General features: G+C 36.4%; 1 protein-coding gene across 2 annotated transcripts in view; it reads right to left on the bottom strand.

The window, feature by feature from the left end:
* The window catches only part of Bend2 (BEN domain containing 2), a 65,644-nt gene that overhangs the window by 30,744 nt on the left and 14,567 nt on the right, over window positions 1–20,333 (bottom strand). Inside the window, exons 3-10 of one of the 2 annotated variants that reach the window (XM_078035079.1) lie at window positions 14,881–15,032; window positions 10,960–11,034; window positions 10,189–10,293; window positions 9,136–9,550; window positions 5,593–5,700; window positions 3,491–3,640; window positions 2,097–2,132; window positions 1,303–1,452 (exon numbers count right to left, since the gene is read on the bottom strand). In XM_078035079.1, coding sequence (XP_077891205.1) covers window positions 1,303–1,452; window positions 2,097–2,132; window positions 3,491–3,640; window positions 5,593–5,700; window positions 9,136–9,550; window positions 10,189–10,293; window positions 10,960–11,034; window positions 14,881–15,032 — 1,191 coding nt within the window. The remainder of the gene's footprint in view (window positions 1–1,302; window positions 1,453–2,096; window positions 2,133–3,490; window positions 3,641–5,592; window positions 5,701–9,135; window positions 9,551–10,188; window positions 10,294–10,959; window positions 11,035–14,880; window positions 15,033–20,333) is intronic. The other variant, XM_078035080.1, reaches the window with a different exon arrangement.

The following is a 20,333-nucleotide window of genomic DNA, read 5'->3' as shown; positions in this document are numbered from 1 at the left end:
GTCACTAGCTGAAGTATACTTAAAGAATGACTAGCCAGGTATGGTGGCTCATGCCTATAATCCCAGCTACTCAGGAGGATGAGGCAGGAGGATCTCTTGTACCCACAAGCTCAAGACCATCTTGAGTAACTTAGTAAGACTTTGTTAAAATGAAAAAAAAGTCTAAAGGAAAATCTTCTGATATAAAAGAATGATGAAAGAGCAAATAATCTTAAAACAACAAAAATGAAGAAAGAATAACAATAAATGTAGCAGAAGTAGAGATATAGAGAAACTGGATATCTCACACATAATTGGCAGGAATATAAAATGGTACAGTCTCACTGGAAAACCATTTCAGTTTCTTATAAAACTGAACATGCAATTCATACAACCAAGTATTTGTACTTATCCAAAAGAAATCAAAACTTAGGTTTACATAAAACCCTGTAAACAGTCATAGCAACTTACTTGTAATAGTTACAAACTAGAAACAACCCAGATGTCCCTCAACGGGTGAAAAACAGGTAAATAAGCTATAGTAATCCATCCCATGGCAATAGTATATGATAATGAAAAAAGACTACCAATACATGCAATAAGTCAGATGAATCCCTAAAGAATTATACTGAGGTAGGTGGGGGTTATAAAAGGGCAAGATGCGGCATCCTGGTAGTAATGGAAACATCTTGGACATCAATGCTCCTTAGATGACCAAATTCAATAGAACCAAATGAACTGTATATACAAACTAATAAAGTTAAACTGAGGAAATCTCAACAAGATTTGTGGTTTGTGTCAATGTCAACATCCTGGTTGCAATGTTCTATTACAGGTTTTTTAAAATCTATTTTTAGTTATAGGTGGACAAAACACCTTTATTTTATTTTTAGGTGGTGCTGAGGATTGAACCCAGTGCCTCATATGTGCGAGGCAAGTGCTCTATCACTGAGCTACTAATCCAACCCCTCTATCACAGTTTTGCAAGACTGTTATTGAAAGAAATGGGTAAAGTGTGAAAGGTATTCCTCTGTGTTATTTATTACAACTTCTTGTGTCTCTTAAATTACTACAAAATTGGGGGCTGGGGATGTGGCTCAAGTGGTAGCGCGCTCGCCTGACATGCATGAGGCCCGGGTTCAATCCTCAGCACCACATACAAAGATGTTTTGTCCACCGAAAACTAAAAAATAAACATTAAAAAAAATACCACAAAATTAAAAGTTTAGTTTTTTTAAAAAAAGCTACTTCTAGCTTTGTGTTAAGGATGTTAATGGATCTAGATGAAACAGTGCTATAGACCATGTATCATTTCAAACTCACCACAACTGGGACGGATGACAAGAGATGAAGAGGCATGATCTTGGCCTTCATCATTTTCCAGTGAAACTGAGTTATTCCTTGCCTGAGGGTTGTTTTCCAGGCTGGCTTCTATATTAACTGGCATTTCTATCAGTATAACCTTTTCAATTACTGAAAGATAAGAATTCTCAATCATGAATTCTATTCTGAGTGAAATTATTCTTCAGGAAAAAAATGAGGGAGGATAAAAACATCCTCATAAAAAGTAAAAATTAAAAGAATGCATCCCTAGAAGAAATAGCCCCAAAAAACAGTTAAAAGAAGGTCTACAAACAGAAAAAACATTACATAAAAAGGAATATTGCAGCATCAGGAAGGAAGAACAATGGAATGATCAGAAAGATCATCCATACACTGCTACTGGGAATGTAAAATGGCACAGCCTTTCTAAAAAACTGGCAGTTTCTTATAAAACCAAGCATGCTATTACCATAAGACCAGGCAATTATATTCTTGGCATTCGTGGCAGAGAAAAGAAAATTTATATTTACACAAAAGTCACTACATGAGTGTTTATAACAGTTTTACCTGTAATATCCAAAAACTAGAAAGAGAAACCCAAATGTTCTTCAATGAGTGAACAGGTTTTTTTTTAAGTGTTCCTAGTCAAGCATGATGGTACATAACTATAATCCTAGCTACTCAGGAGGCTGAGGCAGGAGGATCTAAATTTAGAGGCCAGCCTTGACAATTTAGCAAGATTCTATCTCAAAATAAAAAGGGCCTGGGATGTAGCTCAGCGGCAGAGCACTTACCTGGCATGTGTGAGACCCTGGGTTCAACCCCCAGCACTGCAGAGAAAAAAAAAATTGTTCATAACTATACCATGAAAAGCTACTCATCAACAGAAAGAACAATTAAGAAATTAAAACTAAAATTTATGTAAAAATATACACATGAATATTCATAGAACATTTATTTCTAATAGCCAAAAGCTAGGAAAAAATCCAAATGTCCTTCAACAGGTGAGTGATAAAATATAGTGTATTCTAACTATGGAATAATGTTCAGCAATAAAAAAAATAAACTGAATATACACAACAACCTAGAAAAGTCCAGGAAATTTAGCTAAGTGAAAAACAAAGCCATCCCAAATAGGATTTCACCTATAAAACCATTTGAAGAGACAAAAATTATATAGATGGAGAAGAGATCATTGGTAGTTGGGGCGGGCAGGGAAAGGCAACCTGAGGAGTTGGGTATGGTTATCGTCAGGCAATTGGAGAATGCCTTGTGCTGATGGATATCATCTCTCCCTTACCTGTGGTGGTGGACACACAAACTTACACATGGGATAAGATAACATAGTGCTAAATATACATGTGCACACACAAATAGACACAAATAAAACTGGGGACATTGCAATAAATCTGTGACTTACACCAATCACAAAATCAAAGTTGTGATATTTTACTGTATTTTTATAAAATACTACTATCAGGGGAGGGGGAGAGGAGACACAAGAGCTCTGTATTATTTCTTATATTTGATTGTGATTCTGAAACAGCTAAAAATGAAATGCTTAATTTTTAAAAAGCTATCACTAAGAATTAATATTAAGAATGTTGCTGAGGGCTGGGGTTGTGGCTCAGTGGTAGAGTGGTAGCCTAGCATGCGTGAGGCACTGGGTTCGATTCCTAGCACCACATATAAATAGATAAAATAAAGGTCCACTGAAAGCTAAAAAAAATTTTTAAATTTTTTTTAAAAGACATCAGGATTGCAGGCATCATCTTTAAAAAAAAAAAAATGTCGCTGAATGCAGTGGCACATGCCTGTAATTTCAATGACTCCAGAGGCTAAGGCAGGAGAATTTTAAGTTAAAGGCCAATCTCAGCAACATAGCAAGATCCCATTACCCCATCTCAAAATAGAAGATGAAACGGGTTGGGGATAGAGCCTAATGGTAGCGTACCCCTGTATTTACTCCCCAGTACCTCATACACACATAAACATGCGTATGAATCTAAATTAAAAAGTACTATTTGTGGGCTGGGGTTGTGGTTCAGTGGCAGAGTGCTTGCCTAGCATATGTGAGGCACTGGGTTCGATTCTCAGTACCACATGGAAGTAAATAAATAAAGGCCAATCAACAACTAAAAACAAATTTTTTAAAGTACTATTTGTACAAATGTCACTTTAAACTCACCAAGATTGGAGGAGATGGAGATAGATGAAGAAGCAGATTCTGAGTCAGTGATATTTCCCAATAAAGCTGGGTAATATATTGTCTGACAATTGCCATCCAGGTTAGCTTCTGCTTTTCCCGGCATTTCTATCAGTACAACTTTTTCAATGGCTGAAAAAAAAGGATGCCCAACTATAAACTCTATATGAGGTGAAACCATCCTTCTGGAAAAAAGTAAACTAAAAACATTCTCAAACAAAGAAAACTCCAAGCATTTGTCCCTAGCATACTTACCCATACAAAAGGCTAAAGGAGATCTTGGAACAGAAAGGATATGATGAAAGAAGGAAATCTGGAGCATCAGGAAGAAAGAACAATGGAAAAATCAGACAGACAGATGTAGAGAAACTGAATCACCCATTCTTGCTACTGGGAATGTAAAATGGCATAGCCTCTATGAAAAGATGTTTGGCAGTTTCTTGTAAAACTAAACATGCTATTACCATAAGACCCAGCAATTGTGCTCTTGGCATTCATAACAGAGAAAAGAAAATTTATATTTACACAAAAGCCAGTACATGAAATGTTCACAGAGGTTTATTCTTAATGCCAAAAACTGGGGGGAAAAAACTTATATCCTTCAATGGGTAAATGATTACAAACAACTATTGCATAACCAAACCACAGAAAACTATTCAGCAATAACAAGAGAGAAACTATTTATTGACATACACAACAACCTGTATGAGTCTTCAGGGGGGAAAAACCTGCATACCGTAAGATTACCTTTATATAATACTCTTTTTTTTTTTTTTTTTTTTTTTTTTTTTTATTGGTTGTTCACAACATTACAAAGCTCTTGACATATCATACTTCGAACAATAGTTTCAAGTGAGTTATGAACTCCCATTTTTACCCCAAATACAGAGGATAGGAAAGGTAGCAGAATACATCAGTCACGAGTATGGCATTATGTAAAAATGTGAATGTGTAACCGATGTGATTCTGCAATCTGTATATAATACTCTTAATATGGTAAAATTATAGACTGGTGTTTGCCAGGCATTAGAAAACAGGCCCTGAGGAAGGAAAGGGTAAGCTGAGAGAGGTGAGTATAGTATAAAAGCAAGATGAGGCAGCTGGCAGTGATAGGATTGTCCTGTATCTCGAGTGTGATGCTGGCAATCAAACCTACTCATGTAATAAATCTGCACAAAAATAGATATAAACACATATAAAGTACTAAAAGTAAAACTGGGCAGCCAGGAACTGTGAGTCATGCTTGATAATCCCAATGACTCAAGAGGCTGAGGCAGGAAGATCACAAGTTCAAGGGCAGCCTCAGCAACTTAGCACAGACGCTGTTTCAAAACAAAAAATAAAAAGGACTGGGGATGTAGCTCAGCAGTAAAGTTCTCCAAGATTCAATTCCCAATACCAAAAAAAAAAAAAAAAAACTGGGGACAGCTCAATCACATCTGTGTATTGTATCAATGTCAATATCTTGCTTGTGGGCTGGGGATGTGGCTCAAGCGGTAGCGCGCTCGCCTGGCATGCGTGCGGCCCGGGTTCGATCCTCAGCACCACATACAAACAAAGATGTTGTGTCCTATGAAAACTAAAAAATAAATATTAAAAATTCTCTCTCTCTCTCTCTCTCTCTCTCCCCTCTGTCACTCTCTCTTTAAAAAAAAAAAATCTTGCTTGTGTCATTTGACTATAATTTTGCAAGAGGTTATGGTTGGAAAAAAGTGTATAGTGGGCTGGGGATGTGGCTCAAGCGGTAGCGCGCTCGCCTGGCATGCGTGCGGCCCGGGTTCGATCCTCAGCACCACATACCAACAAAGATGTTGTGTCCGCCGAGAACTAAAAAATAAATATTAAAAAATTCTCTCTCTCTCTATCCTCTCTCACTCTCTCTTTAAAAAAAAAAAAAAAAAAAAAAAAGTGTATAGTGTACAGGGGATCATGTTGTATTATTTCGTATAAATACATGTTAATCTAAAATCATTTCAAAATAAAAAGTTTAATTTAAAAAGTGAATTATAACTGATTTGCATTAAGGATGCTGATGGATCCAAATTCAACAAAGCTACATATAATATATATCATCTGAAACTCACTATTCGATGGAGAAGAAGAATGTTGGTCATTGTCATTTCCCATTACAGCAGGGCAATTCATTATCTCAGGGTTGTTTTCCAGGCTGGCTTCTTCTATTCCTGGCATATCTACAAGAAAAATATTTTCAAGAACCCTCAACTATGAATTTATACAATAGCCAAACTATCTTTGAATAACATATGGGGAAACAAAGACATTCTCACATACAGGAAAACTAAAATTACTTATCCCTCACAGACTTATCCCTAAAGAAAGGCTAAAGAAAATCTTCAATCAAACAAGGATATGATGCCATGTGTGGTGGTGCATGCCTGTAATCTCAGCAACTCAGGAGGCTGAGGAAGGAGGATTGCAAGTTCAACACCATCCTCAGGAACATAGCAAGGCCCTAAGTAATTTAGTGAGACCCTGCCTCAAAATAAATAAATAAATAAATAGGTAGATAAATAAATAAATAAATAAATAAAAAGGACAGAGGATGAAGCTCAGTGGTAAAGCAATCCTCAGTAAAAAAAAAAAAGGATATGATAATGAAAATTAAAAAAGAGAACAGTGAAGTCTTAGAACAGGAATGAGGGTAAGGGAGGAGCGATGGAACACTGGAGGAACAGCAGAATGATATTAACCAAATTATGTCACATGCATGTATAAACATATCACAATGAATTCCACCTTTATGTATAACTATAATGCACCAATTTTTAAAAATCAACTTTAAAATATTGGGAAAGGAGAGAAAAATAAAGCAGAAAATATGAATGCAGAGAAACCGTATCACTCCTATATAGCTGATAAGAATACAAAGTGGTCTAGCCATGCTGGAAAAGTCAGGCAGTTTCTCATTGAGCTAAACATGCATATGGCCAAAGTCATCAAATTGTGCACCTTAAGTACTACAGGTATTTATTTATTTTTGGTACCTAGGATTGAGCTATTTCCATCACCAGCCCTTTTTATTTCTTATTTTGAGACACCAAGTTGCCCAGGCTGGCCCAGAACTTGTGACCCTCCTGCCTCACCACCATCCCAGATAAGTATGTGCAGGTTTTGCATATCAATGTTATGATTTGAATGTGTCCCCTCCAAAATTCAGCATTGCTGACGTGACAGAATTAAGAGAAGAGGCCCTTAAGAGGTGATGAGGGCCAGATGTGGTGGCGCATGCCTGTAATCCCAGCGGTTTAGGAGGATCACAAGTTCAAAGCTAGCCTCAACAATTTAGTGAGGCCCCAAGCAACTTAGCAAGACCTTGTCTCAAAAAATAAAAAAGGGAAGGAAAAAGAGGGAGAAGGGGAGTTGCACGGAAGATGGAAGGAGAACCTCATTATTATACAGAATATATATATGATGTTGTAATGAGAAAAAGAAAAAAAAAGTGAGTCACATTAGATTGGATAGAGAGAAAGGATGGGAGAGGAGGGGAGGAGTAAGGAGGATAGGAAGGGCAGCAGAATAGAATTGACAATATGATTGATGTATGTACATTCCATGTATGTATTATATGTCAAAATTCATTCTGCTGTCATGTATGACTAAAAGAAAGAAAGAAAGAATTTTAAAAATAAAATAAAATAAAAGTCAATAAATAAAAAAGGCCAGGCATGGTGGCACACACTTGTAATACCAGTGGCTCAGCAGGCTGAGGCAGGAGGATCACAAGTTCAAAACCAGACTCAGCAAAAGCAAGGTGCTAAGCAACTCAGTGAGATCCTGTCTCTAAATAAAATACAAAAAAAAAAAAAAAAAAAGGGCTGGGGATGTGGCTCAGTGGTGCTGAGGATCAAACCCAGGGCCTCACACATGCTACGCGAGCGCTCTACCACTGAGTCACAACCCCAGCTCCTGTATCGCACACAGTGGTGCTGTGGCTCAGTGCCCCTGAGTTCAATCACTGGTATCCAAGATATAAATAAATAAGAAAGAAAGGCTTGGGATGTAGCTCAGTGATTAAGTGCCCCTGGGTTCAATCTCTGGTACCAAAAACAAGAAGTGATTAGGCTATGAGGGCTCCTCCCTCATAAAGAGTGTTGAGGTCCTTACAGAAAAGGTTTCATGCAGTGGTCTCTGAGTTTGCCTTTCTGCCTTCCAACATGTGAGGACACAGTGTTCCTCCCCTCTGGAGGAAGCAGCACTCACCAGACAACTGAATTTACAGAGGCAAGGTTTGATCTTGAAATTCCCAGCCTCCAGAACTAAGAGAAAATAATTTTCTCTTCTTTATAAATTATCTGGTCTATGGCATTTTCTTATAGCAGCATGAGTAAACAAAGAAATCAATTATGTCTCGATAAAGTTATTTTTATAAAAACTAATAAACAAGGGGCTGTGGGTATAGCTCGGTAGTAGAGAGCTTGCCTAACATGTATGAGGCCCTGGGTTCAATCCCCAGTACCACATGTACACACTAAAAAAAGAGAGAGAAAGAAAAACTAAACATACACTTAACATGTGGCCCTCAATTATCCTCCTGAGAATTTGTGTCAGAGAAACAAAAACTTAAATTTATACAAAAATCTGTACATAAATGTTCCTAGCAGTCTTAATTCTAATAGTCGAAAACTAGGAAAAAACAATAACTAAATTCCCTTCAATGGATAAATGGTTAAACCATGGTACACCTATACCATGGGGTAGAGTATTCAGCAATAAAAAGGAAGGAAATACTGATACACACAATCTGGTTGACTCTCCAGTGAATGATGTTGACATGGAGGACAGATCAGTGGCTGCCATGGGTTAGAAATACATGAAAGCAGAAGGGAAAGGCGGATAGAGAGGAATGAGTTTGCTTATAAAAGTTGCAATACAGGGGCTGGGGTTGTGGCTCAGTGGTAGAGTGCTTGCTTAGCATGTGTGAGGTCCTGGGTATGATCCTCAGCACCTCATAAAAATAAATAAATAAAGGTCCATGGACAATGAAAAAAAAATATTTTTTAAAAAAGTGCAATACCATGTATGAAGACTTGAATTGGGTGTCAACATATTTTGTGTACAGAGATATGAAAAATCATGATATATGTGTTTAAAAATAAATAAACAAATAAATAAAAGAATTGTAATGCAAAAAAACAAAATACATGTATAAAGGCATAAATTAGCATGAACATACTTTATATACAGAGATACGAAAAATTGGCTCTCTATGTGTAATAAGAATTGTAATGCATTCCACTGCTGTCGTGTATTTATAAAAAAAAAATAAAATCAATAAAAGGAAAAAAAGTGCAATACAACCTTGTGTGATAGAAATGAACCTTGTGATGATATAATGTTCTGAATTTTGAACCTTCTCAAATGATAAAATTGCACAGAACTAAATTCACAGACACACAAATTAATACAACTACAGTTTCACAAGATGTTACCATTGAGGGAATCTGGGTAAAGAGTATCCCTCTGCATTACTTCTTAAAACTACACATAGATCTACAGTGATCTCAATATAAAACTTTTGATTGAGAAAATAACACTAGTTTACATGCCGGATTTTTAAAATCTAAGTTAAAGAATGCCATTTATACCATATGTCATTGTAAACTCACCAAAATTGGGAGGGATGCAGACACACGGCAAGGTAGCATCTGGATTCATGCCCTCATTCCCCACAACGGCCAGGTAATCCATCTCAACATGGCTACTGGCCACGCTGGTTTCTCCTGGTGGCAGAACTGCTATAGGTGCTGCTATGTCAGGCTGGGCAGGTGGGATGACATTGTTGGTACTTTCCACACCTCCGCTGAAAATGCAGGATACTATAGTGAGACCAGGAAGTGGGCTCTCTGGCAGGAGACATGGCTGCAACGAATGTGTGGAGACAATCCTGGGAAGGGATGAAGTCTCCTGGTGATCAGGCTGCTGTAGTTCAAGGCACGCTTCAGGCTGATTAGATGCTCCTACAGGTTCCTCCTGGGCACAGTTCGCCCAGTTTTCCGTTGGCACGGATGTGCTGCAGTTTCCCTGTCCATGGAAGAACAGAGAATGAGTTTAAGATCTTTTCTTCAGTACATAGGCTTTAATTTCTCCACAAGACACACAATCAAAACTTCCTTGTGTGAATCCACGTGACGTCTAAAATGATACCAACGCAGTATAAACAACTGTGAGTAAAAATGAGAATTAAAAAGTTGGTAGAAACATTCACGCCTATATTCCTTTGTCACATCATTTTCTACTGTTAAGGGCACATGCCAGATTTACAATATATGGATTTTATTCCCCCTTAACACTACATTTTAATTACATTTTATACATGATGATTCTTTTTTGTTTATCTTTTAGTTGTTGATGGACCTTTATTTTGTTTATATGTAGTGCTGAGAATCAAACTCAGTGCCTCACACGTGCTAGGCAAGCGCTCTTCCACTGAGCCCCAGCCCCAGACCAATACATGATGATTATTAATGTAAAAATACTCAGTGTCACTGAGTTTGACACTCAGTGTCAAACCTAAACTTCAGCTTTCTTTCAACAGAGTTTTCGTCCCCCATGTGCTGCTGAAGTATAAATAAGCCTTGCTAATCTCACAATTACTAGTCCTTATCACTTCTGGCTGACAGAGGTTTGCCAAAGTTGTAAAATGTTCTTAAAATACTTACACACTTTTGCATTGGTGATTTCTCCCAAGACTGCTGCATTTTTGAAATGATTCCACAAAGCTGGTTAACCTGCCTATTTGTGTTTTCAATAAGTTCTTGCAAACCCTATTAAAATTTAAAAAAATTAGTAATTCCTATTTCAAAAGGAAAGTCAAATGTGTGAAAATGCCATTAAGCCAAATTTAACTGCTAGGTACAGCTAAAGTTGTCTAGTCATCAAAAACATTGTGTTTCCTACTTGAGGCCTGATTGTGGGTGACACGGAGCCCACCTGGCTGAAACAAGGAGCCTCCACTGCCACTATACCACTATAGCCCACGCAGACACTGGAAGAAGCAGCTCCAGTGCTGTAGGTAAATGTGTCACAGCCCCTCTACACCATGGATGTGGCCATTTCACATCGAGGAAAGTGCTATTTTAAGGAAAGAAGTGTTCATATCTACCAAAAGTCCAAAAAGTCACCATCCACACAAGGACTTAAGAACTAAAAGAAGCAAGCATTCCTTAAAGAGCCAAATATAACAGATGTGACTTTTGGCTTCACAGTACTTTAAAATCATGCAGTAAACAATTAATCTTATAAAACCACTGAGTACATGTCCCCTATGTGCCCATCAGTATGTGATGACACAAATACACAGAAATTTCAGGCAAAACCACACTTAAATAAAAGGCCAGAAACATTTCCTCAGTCATTCATTCAAATAAACATAAAAAAGAAAATTTTATCTCAGTGTTTCAGACAATTATATTTAAGAGAAATCTTAATACCTCGCAGTAGTGCTGAAGTTCCCTAAGTTGATGTCGAGGATTTCCATCATAGAAAGCTCCAGATACATTGCTCCCCTATGAATATTGCAAAACAAATTGTCAACGCTTAACATCACTGGAGCCAAATTAAGCCCCAGAAAACAATAACACTTTAAATAGTTACCCATTTCAATTACTTTTACTTTTTACCTATGTTCGAAAGGATTTTGGAAGTCTAATAATATAAAGCAGAAATAAAGTAAGACCAAAATCCACATTGTTATGAAAATGAAAAAGAAAACATTGATTAATAAGGGATTAAGGAGCATATACTCTGTAATCCCAGAAACTCAGGAGGCTGAGGCAGGAGGATCACGAGTTCAAAGCCAGCCTCAGCAAATGCAAAGCACTAAGCAACTCAGTGAGACCTGTCTCTAAATAAAATACAAAATAGGGCTGGGGGTGTGGCTCTGTGGTTGAGTGCCCCTGAGTTCAATCCCTGGTAGCAAATAAATAAATAATAAAGACTAAAAATGAAAGAATTTATTACATAAGAACCAAGGTTTTAAAAAAGCTACTGAATATCAGTATAAACAGTTTGTAATATGTATAGATACAGAAATATAGATTTATATGTATGCATGGATCAGGATATACAGGTTTATTTCCAACCTCTGTGCTCACAATGGTATAAGAGCAGCAATGAACACACATACTATCCAGATCTTGGTTTCTAAATACTATTCTCCAGTGAAATAAACCAAGGTTCCTTCAAAAAAAAGTAAATTTCAGGGCTAGGATAGAGAAAGTTCAGATGAGCCTAGAACATCTTATGATTTCAGAAAATAAGAAAGTACTCAAGTAAGGGGGGGATGGGGAGTCAGATGTGTGGCACATGCCCATAATCCCAGTGACTTGGGGGGCTAAAGTAGGAGGATTGCAAATTTGAGGCCAGTCTCAGCTACTTAGCCCTAAGCAACTTAGCAAGACCCTGACTCAAAAATAAAAAGGGCTGGGGATGTGGCTCAGTGGTTTAGCACACTGTCCCCACTACCACCCCCTAAAAAAGGATGGGAGTAGGAGCCAAATGGAAGGCTCTTCCAATGGCCAAAGCTGGAAATTTAAATCAAAAATAAATAATGGTGGGCTGGGGTTGTGGCTCAGTGTTAGAGCACCTTGTCTCACATGTGTGAGGCACTGGGTTTGATTCTCAGCACTGCATACAAATAAATGAATAAAATAAAGGTCCATCAACAATTTAAAAAAATTTAAATAGCCTTGCACATGTGGGGTACTGGGTTTGATCCTCAGCACTACATAAAAATAAATAAATAAAGATACTGTGTCCATCTACAACTAAAAAAACATTTTTAAAAAAGTGTCAAGGTTCTGAAAGGGAAAGAATAAGGAACTGTGACAGACTGGGAGAAGCTAATTTCACTACTAAATTCAAGAGATATGAGGAGAATGGCAAATTCAAACACAAACATTGACTGTGCCAATGTCAACTCCCTAGTTTTGATTACTGTACAATTACCATAATTTTATGTTGTACAGGTAAATTAAAATTAAGGGAAGCCATGTGAAGAGTATACATGAAAACTCTGTAATATTTTTATAACTCTTCTAAAAATTATTTCAAAATTAGGAAAGCCAAAGAAATAGGGTTTGAAATTGGTGTCAATTGGGCTGGGGATGTAGCTCAATGGCAGAACACTTGACTAGCATGTGGCAGGCTCCGGGTTCTATCCCCAGCACTTGAAAGAAAATGCTATGAATTTCCTTTTAGATAAGGAAAGAGGGAAACAAATAGTAAGAAATCATTGTAAATGAAAAGAAGCATACAAATTCAGGAGAATATTTCCTTGAGCATCTGTTCAGAGTAAGTACACAGTTATATGAAGACTGAAAAAAAAATCTGAATCATTTTCTTGGTAAGTGTGAATGTATTTTGCAATTAGCAACACTACACAAGTTTTCAAAGTCTATAGACTCATTAATGACACTTCCACCTTGTTCAGAGTCAGGTACTGTAGTCATGTTCTTGTCTAAGGAAGCCTTATTAATAAACCAAGAGCAAAGATAAAAGAATAAACTGAACAAAACGCTCAGGACTTCTTTCATTTTCATGAAGCACCAAAGCCCTATTCGTGATATCAAAGGACTTCCACCCATTGTATACATTATGGCTACACAAAAAGATGTACTTGCAGAACTGTGTTCATTTTCATCAAGTTTACTCCCTTCTATACTGCAGGGCACAAAGGCTAGTCCTCTAGTAATCTATCACCATTACTGCTTTCAAAGCAAGTACTTCCAACCATGAACAAAGAACTAAATGTTTCATAGTTTTTGATTTTCAAATAATCCAACAGTGACACTCCGTGGACAAGATAGGAAACACTTGAGCACTTGTTTTTCTTGATAAATTAATCTCTAAATCACTTTAAGTCCTTTTTTGGAATAAAACAGGGTATAAATAAGTAAATAAATGGCAAGTAACCATTACATTTAATTATTATTTTTAAAAAACATTTATTTTTTAGTTATAGGTAGAAATAACATCTTCAGTTTATTTTTATATGGTGCTTAGGATCAAACCGAGTGCCTCACGCATGCTAGGCGAGTGCTCTACCTCTGAGTTACAACCACAGCCCTACATTTAATTATAATAACTTTTTATTCTAAGGATGAAATATGGACTATCAGGATAATTTAAATGCAAACATACTGAATAGTCATCAACGTATTTGTTCCAAAACACATGATTACAAATGACCTAAGGGCTGTGGTTGTGGCTCAGTGGTAGAGCACTTGCCTAGCATGTGTGAGGCTCTGGGTTCGATCCTCAGCGCCACATAAAAATAAATAAAATAAAGGCATTTTTATCCATCTACAACAAAAAGAAATTTTTTTAAATGACCTGAATTATCTCTGAATTGCACACTTATCAGACAGCCAAAATTATATGACATTATAATACAGACCAATAATTATAAATACAATACTACCTTCATACCCTTGTATAGTGCTTCATGCTCTCAAATGTGCTTTCAGATGATTGTATCCAAAACCATGACACTTGGTAGACAATTAACATTATCCCCAAAGATTAAAATATTGGGGTTGATCAAAGTTGAGAATTTTCTTACCACTTATATGACGTTAATACCCATATCCTTATGTAAGTGCATTTTCTTTTAATCCCAATTATATAGTTTAATGACCTATTGTATTTGACTTTCAGAGATCAAATAGTAGAATATAATGAAAATGTGAAAAATATAACCACTCTAGAAAACTGTTTGGCACTTTCTTAAAAAGTTAAACTGTCTTCTACTCCATGACCCAGTATTTCTACTCCTGAGTGTTCATTCTAATTAAACATAAACATATGTTCACAAAGAGATTTCCATAAGCATGTTCATAGCCACTTTACTCATAACAGCCAAAAACTGGAAACAACCCAAATATCCATCAGAAGGAAAATAGATAAACAAATTATGGACGTCCATACAATAAAATACCAATGAGCAATAAATATGAATGAAATATTGATATTATAAAATAAATCTCCAAAATATCATTATAAGGAAAAGAAACTGAAACACAAAATATATAATTCTATCTGTGCAGCATGCTCCATTTGTACAATTATGTTTATATGAAGTTGTAGAACAAGCAAAATTAAGGTAGGATGGGAAAACCACCAAAATAATATTTCCACCAAGGTTAGAGAAGATAGAAACTTCCTAAGAAAGGTGTATGAGGGAACTTTCTGGGCTGATGGAAATGTTCATTATCTTGATAGAGAGATATGGTACAAATATTTGTAGAACTTATTGAACTGCACATTTAAGACCTGTGCGTTTCATTGGATAAAATTTAAAAAGAAATACAGCAAAATGAGAAAAACAAAGATTTTCACTTTAGTGTACAAACCATATTATTGTCTCTTGGAGTAGATGATCGTCCTCTTTTCTGCAATGGCATAAAATCCAGCCCCACTGAGTTAGCACTGTATCTTTTTAAATTTGCTGGACGATTCATTAGTGAAAATGCTTGTTCACCTGGGACTACAGCACCTTCAATACCTGAAAAGCAATGCATAAAAAGGTCACTTCACACTCAGCCTACACAACTTTAATGTTGATATGCTCTGAGAAAACCACCTCAAACTAGAGTTCTGATTGGATTTTAGAGGGTGACAAAACAAGAATTCTTCCATGAGCAATTCAGAGTAAGTATTTTAAAACTGAAGGGCTATATTGTCCATGCCCAGGAATGTAAATCAAAATCCAGTGCAATTCCCAAATGTGAAGTGAATGCTTAACAACTTAGAAATCCCTAGAGTGAGTGCTGGGACAAGTGAACAACAGAACACCATTGCTAACTGCTTTTGTAAAGGAGCTCAAAATGGCTGTGTGTGTGTGTGTGTGTGTGTGTGTGTGTGTGTGTGTGTGTGTTGCTAGAGATCAAACTCAGGGCCTTGTGCCTGCAAGGCAAGCACTCTACCCACTGAGCTATATCCCCAGCCCATCAAAAGGGCTCTTGACCTGGGGAGGCAGCATGCCTCTAAAAGGAGCACCAGGAGTCAGCTCTGGATTGGGCCCCACCACTGCCACCGTGTGGAGGAGAGAGACCCCTACAGACACTGCCTCCTCACCTGCACGTGCAAACCTGTTCAGAGCGGCTCTAAAGAAAACTTCACCTCTAAAATTATAATTGCCTTATTAGACTGTACATTAAACCTACATAAAAGGATGTGAAATACAAGCCAAAAAGTTTAGAATTCTGAGGTTCACTTATGGGTCTGAGTTATTTAACCATGGAGCCAGAACAAGACACTGACCACAACAATATTGATCTTGTACTAGAAATTCTATTTGAACACCTTACATCACAGATACTGGGAGGGGCACATTAATCAATATCACATATATCTACAAGAATGGGATCCTAATTAGAATAAGTTACATTCCATGTGTGTATAATATGTCAAAACACACTCTACTGACATATATATCTAAAAACAACAAAAAGCCAATTCACTCTAGGCAGGATGGCGCACACCTGTAATCCCAGTGGCTCCAGAGGCTGAGGCAGAAAGATCACAAGTTCAAAGCCAGTCTCAGAAACTGAGCAAGACCCTAAGAACTCAATGAGGCTCTGTCTCTAAATAAAATACAAAAAAGGGCTGGGGATGTGGCTCAGTGGTTAAGCACCCCTGGGTTCAATCCCTGGTACAAAAAAAAAGGTAATTCACTTTATCCATCCAGAGCAGCAGTGAGAGACAACTTAAGGGATTCAGGTTTCATTGCTTTTGTGTTTCCCCTTCATTTTACCGTGGAGACACTAATGACCAAAGACCCAAAGGAGAGAAATCAACAGGAGATAAAGGAGACGGGAGAGTTAATCCCAGGTCAAATGAATGCAACCTAATGTCCATCTACAACTAAAAAAATATTTTTTAGCAATATTTTTTAGGGCTTTTTTAGGGCTGAAAATGTGGCTCAGTGGTTAAGCGTCCCTGGATGAACCTCACAACCATAAAAAAACTTAAGTAAAAAACAGACACAAGCCAGGCATGTTGGTGCATGCCTGTAATTCCAGTGACTTGGTAAACTGAGAGTTCGAGGCCAGCCTCAGCAATTTAGCAAGACCCTGTGTCAAATAAAAAAAAAATAAAAAGCACTGGCACCCTGGGTTCAATTCTCAGTACTAAAAAAGAGAAGAAGAAGAAAACAACAAAAAAGAAAATATAGTGATGATTCAATTCATATAAAGCAAAAAACAGGCAAAAGTATTCTATGGCTGGAGAAGTCAAAATCATGGTTACCTTGCAAGAGGGTCAGTGACTGTAAAGTGATGGAAGTAGATTTTGGGGAACTCACATTTCCTGGTGTGGATACTTTATCATTTGAAAATTATCTAAGCTGTATGTTTATGGTGCATGCATATCGTGTATGTAATCAACATCTATAAAAAGTTTAACCAAAAAATTCAGCTCCTTATAAAACATTCAGAATCTAAATAGGGAAGTAATCTGTCACCAATAAATATTGTAAACCTTAGATGTATTTCCTTCTTTTTTTCTTATAAAATTTAAATCATAACATACATATGTTCTGAGCAATTCTGCATGTCACTTACAATTTTTAAAGTATTTTTAAACGCCTTCATAGTATTTTTACATATGCCCCTAGGTTATGTTATCTGTTTTCTATTAAGTGACATTTACATGGCTTCTAATTTTAACTATATTGATGTAATGATGTATACAATTCAAATGGAAATATTTCTGCACATTTCTGAATAGTTCCTTATAATCTGTATCTAGGAAAATCATTGAGTCAAAGGTTATAAGCATTTGGAGGATTTCTGATAGGTGCTGCCAAAATGTCCTAAAAAGATTACACCCATTTGCATTCCAAGAAGCCTGAAAATGTAATGGTTTGTCTCCATTTTCACTAAAGTGAATTAAATTTTTAAATTGCTAATTTGATAATAAAGGTTTAAGTTTGTCTACCATTTTAATTTGCATATCTCTCATTATGAATTCAGCTGAATATTTTTCAGGTGTTTTCTATCCATTAATATTTCTTGTTCCATGAATTGATATTTTTCATATCTTCCTCTCATTGCCTAATTGGGGCTTCAGTGTTTCCCATCTAATATGTATGAGGCCTTGAGATTATTATCTTTAGGACAATAATCCTTGAAAATGTACAATTGCAGCAAACACTTTTCTCAGGTGGTGGTATGATTTTGGAGTCCAATTTTTTTTTAAGAAAGGGCTTGTTTTTTTGTGATTTTTGTTTGTTTGTTTGTTTTAGTTATTAATGAACCTTTATTTATTTATTTGCTTAAATGTAGTACTGAGGATTGAACCCAGTGCCTCACACATGTTAGGCAAGCACTCTACCACTGAGCCACAAAACCCCAGGCCAGCTTCTTTGTTTTTATTTCATCACACTCATTAATATTTGTAGTGATTTCTTTAATTGCTCTTATATTGAATCTTTCACTAGGATTAGACAAATATTCAACTGTTTTCTAGTTTTTCCATATTTCTCCTTATTAGTATTCAACCCTTTAATCCATCTCAAAATTATTCAACTATGTGATGTGAAATAAACTCTAAGAGGCTGCCCCCCACCGTAGCATAGCATCTGTCACAGCATGATTTATCCTCCATCTTTTCCCATGTTAGTGTCTTATAGTACATTAACTAAAAATTTTTTATTCTGATTATGAACTTTCCATTGAATTAAATCTGGCTCCCTATTTCAGAGCTAGTATCACAATATTTTAATAATTGTACCTTTAAAATATTTTATTATTTAATATGGTAAATCAACATCTGTCCCAGGTTTTTTCTAAGTTTTCTTAAGTTGTATAAAATATTTTTTCACATCCAATAATAATTTGCATCTTTCCACTTGAGCCTCATTTTATGACTCTTGGTATTCACATTTCTTTCCTACAAGTTCTGCTATTTTTTGTTAATTCCTTTAGATATTTCTTGTAATTATTATCAGTGGAGTATATTTTTTCCTAAATATTTTCTAACTGCTTGAATATGGTATAAGAAAGCTATTTGTTCCAATAACTTAAAAATTAAGGGCTAGTGTTATAGCTCAGTGGTAGAGTGCTTGCTTAGCACAGATGAGGCACTGGGTTCGGTACTCAGCACCATATAAAAATAAATAAAATAAAGGTACTGTGTCCATCTACATAAAAAAAATAATTTTTTTAATTAACTAAATAAACTGCTGGGTATGCAGCCCAGGGGCAGAGTGTTTGCCTAGTGTGTAAGAGGCCATGAGTTGAATCCCCAGCACCACCAAAAAAAAAAAAAAAAAGTTAGATAAATTGACTCAAGAAGAAACAGAAGGGCTGGGGTTGTGGCTCAGAGGTAGAACACTTGCCTAGTATGTGTGAGGCACTGGATTTGATCCCCAGCACCATATAAAAATAAATAAACAAAAAAAATAGGTACTGTGCCCATCTATAACAAAAAAAAATATATTAAAAAAAAAAGAAGAAACAGAAGGAGTGGTATTGTAGTTCAGTGGTAGAGCACATGCCTAGCATGCGTGAGGCACTGGGTGATCCTCAGTACAGCATAAAAATAAATAAAATAAAGGTATTGTGTCCATTTACAACTAAAAAAAAAATTTAAAGAAACAGAGAATCTCAACAGACCAGAGCTACCAGAATAAAATTCACAAAAAATATTTAAGCCAAGAACCCTGAAACCAGACAAGTTACTCACAAGCAGCTAAAAGAGCTAATCCATCTATGTAGCAAAATAGTGAAAAAATTTATGCATAGAGAGGAAAAGCCAATCAGGCCCAGTAACTGCTGATTGTTCAGACCAGAATTTTAAGTCAACTTTAAATTTACCTAAAGTATACAGAATCCTGCCAGGTGTGGTGGCACAGACCTGTTAATCCCAGCAGTTTAGGAGGCTGAGGCAGAAGGATCAAGTTCAAACCCAGCCTCAGCAACTTAACAAGACCCTAAGAAACTTTTCAAGACCTTGTCTCTAAATAAAATATTAAAAAAGAAGGGCCAGGGATGTGGCTCAGTGCTTCAGCACCTCAATACTGAAAAAAAGAAGAATCCAGAATCATAATATAAATTTAAATGTTAATCTAAAGAGGACAGATCATTAGAAAAAGGAAATAACCTTAGATAACAAATTTAAAATTCACAATTGGCCTAAAAGTAGTCATCAATTTAAAAAGCATTCAACCATAATATATCAAATAAACTTAATTTCAATAACCTTACTTTAACTTCCTATTTCATCACTATAAGACTATAAAAGCAGTAGTTAATATAAGTAACAAGAATTCTTTCTCCCTGTATAAGTTAATATCAGACTGAATGATTCACTGATAGTCAAAAATTTAATACTGCAACCCAAACAATCAAATCATTATTAAACATACTATTAACCCAACACAGGTATGCATCAGGGAAAGAGTTTAAAAAGCAACTTGGCAAACATAAACCCCATCTTTTTACCAAAAACATCACCTCTAACATCACCAGTATTAGAGGCACTGACTGTCCAGTGATATATGTTTAATGGCCACAATATCCTGATCATGCAAAGGTAGCTTCAACAGAAGAAATCTGCCAGGTTTCTGTTCATAACTAAAAGGCTCAGGTGTCACTCCAGGTAAACTGGGCTGGCTGGCTGTGTAAAATAATCAACCAAGAGACACAAATACCTTTTTCTTTGGGATCGCTGTGAAGGCTCCTCTGACCTTAAGGGTCCGCAGAAAGAGAGAGAGAGCGAGAGCACACGCTGACCCCTTTTATTGAGGAGAAGCTATTCAAATGAGGCAAAAGGTCAGGTTTCAGGGGGCTGAGTCTATCTT

Source organism: Ictidomys tridecemlineatus, chromosome X (assembly GCF_052094955.1).
Source record: "Ictidomys tridecemlineatus isolate mIctTri1 chromosome X, mIctTri1.hap1, whole genome shotgun sequence".
Lineage (NCBI taxonomy): Eukaryota > Metazoa > Chordata > Mammalia > Rodentia > Sciuridae > Ictidomys > Ictidomys tridecemlineatus.
Note: the sequence above shows the minus strand (reverse complement) of the source record. Positions and strands in the feature narration are given on the sequence as shown.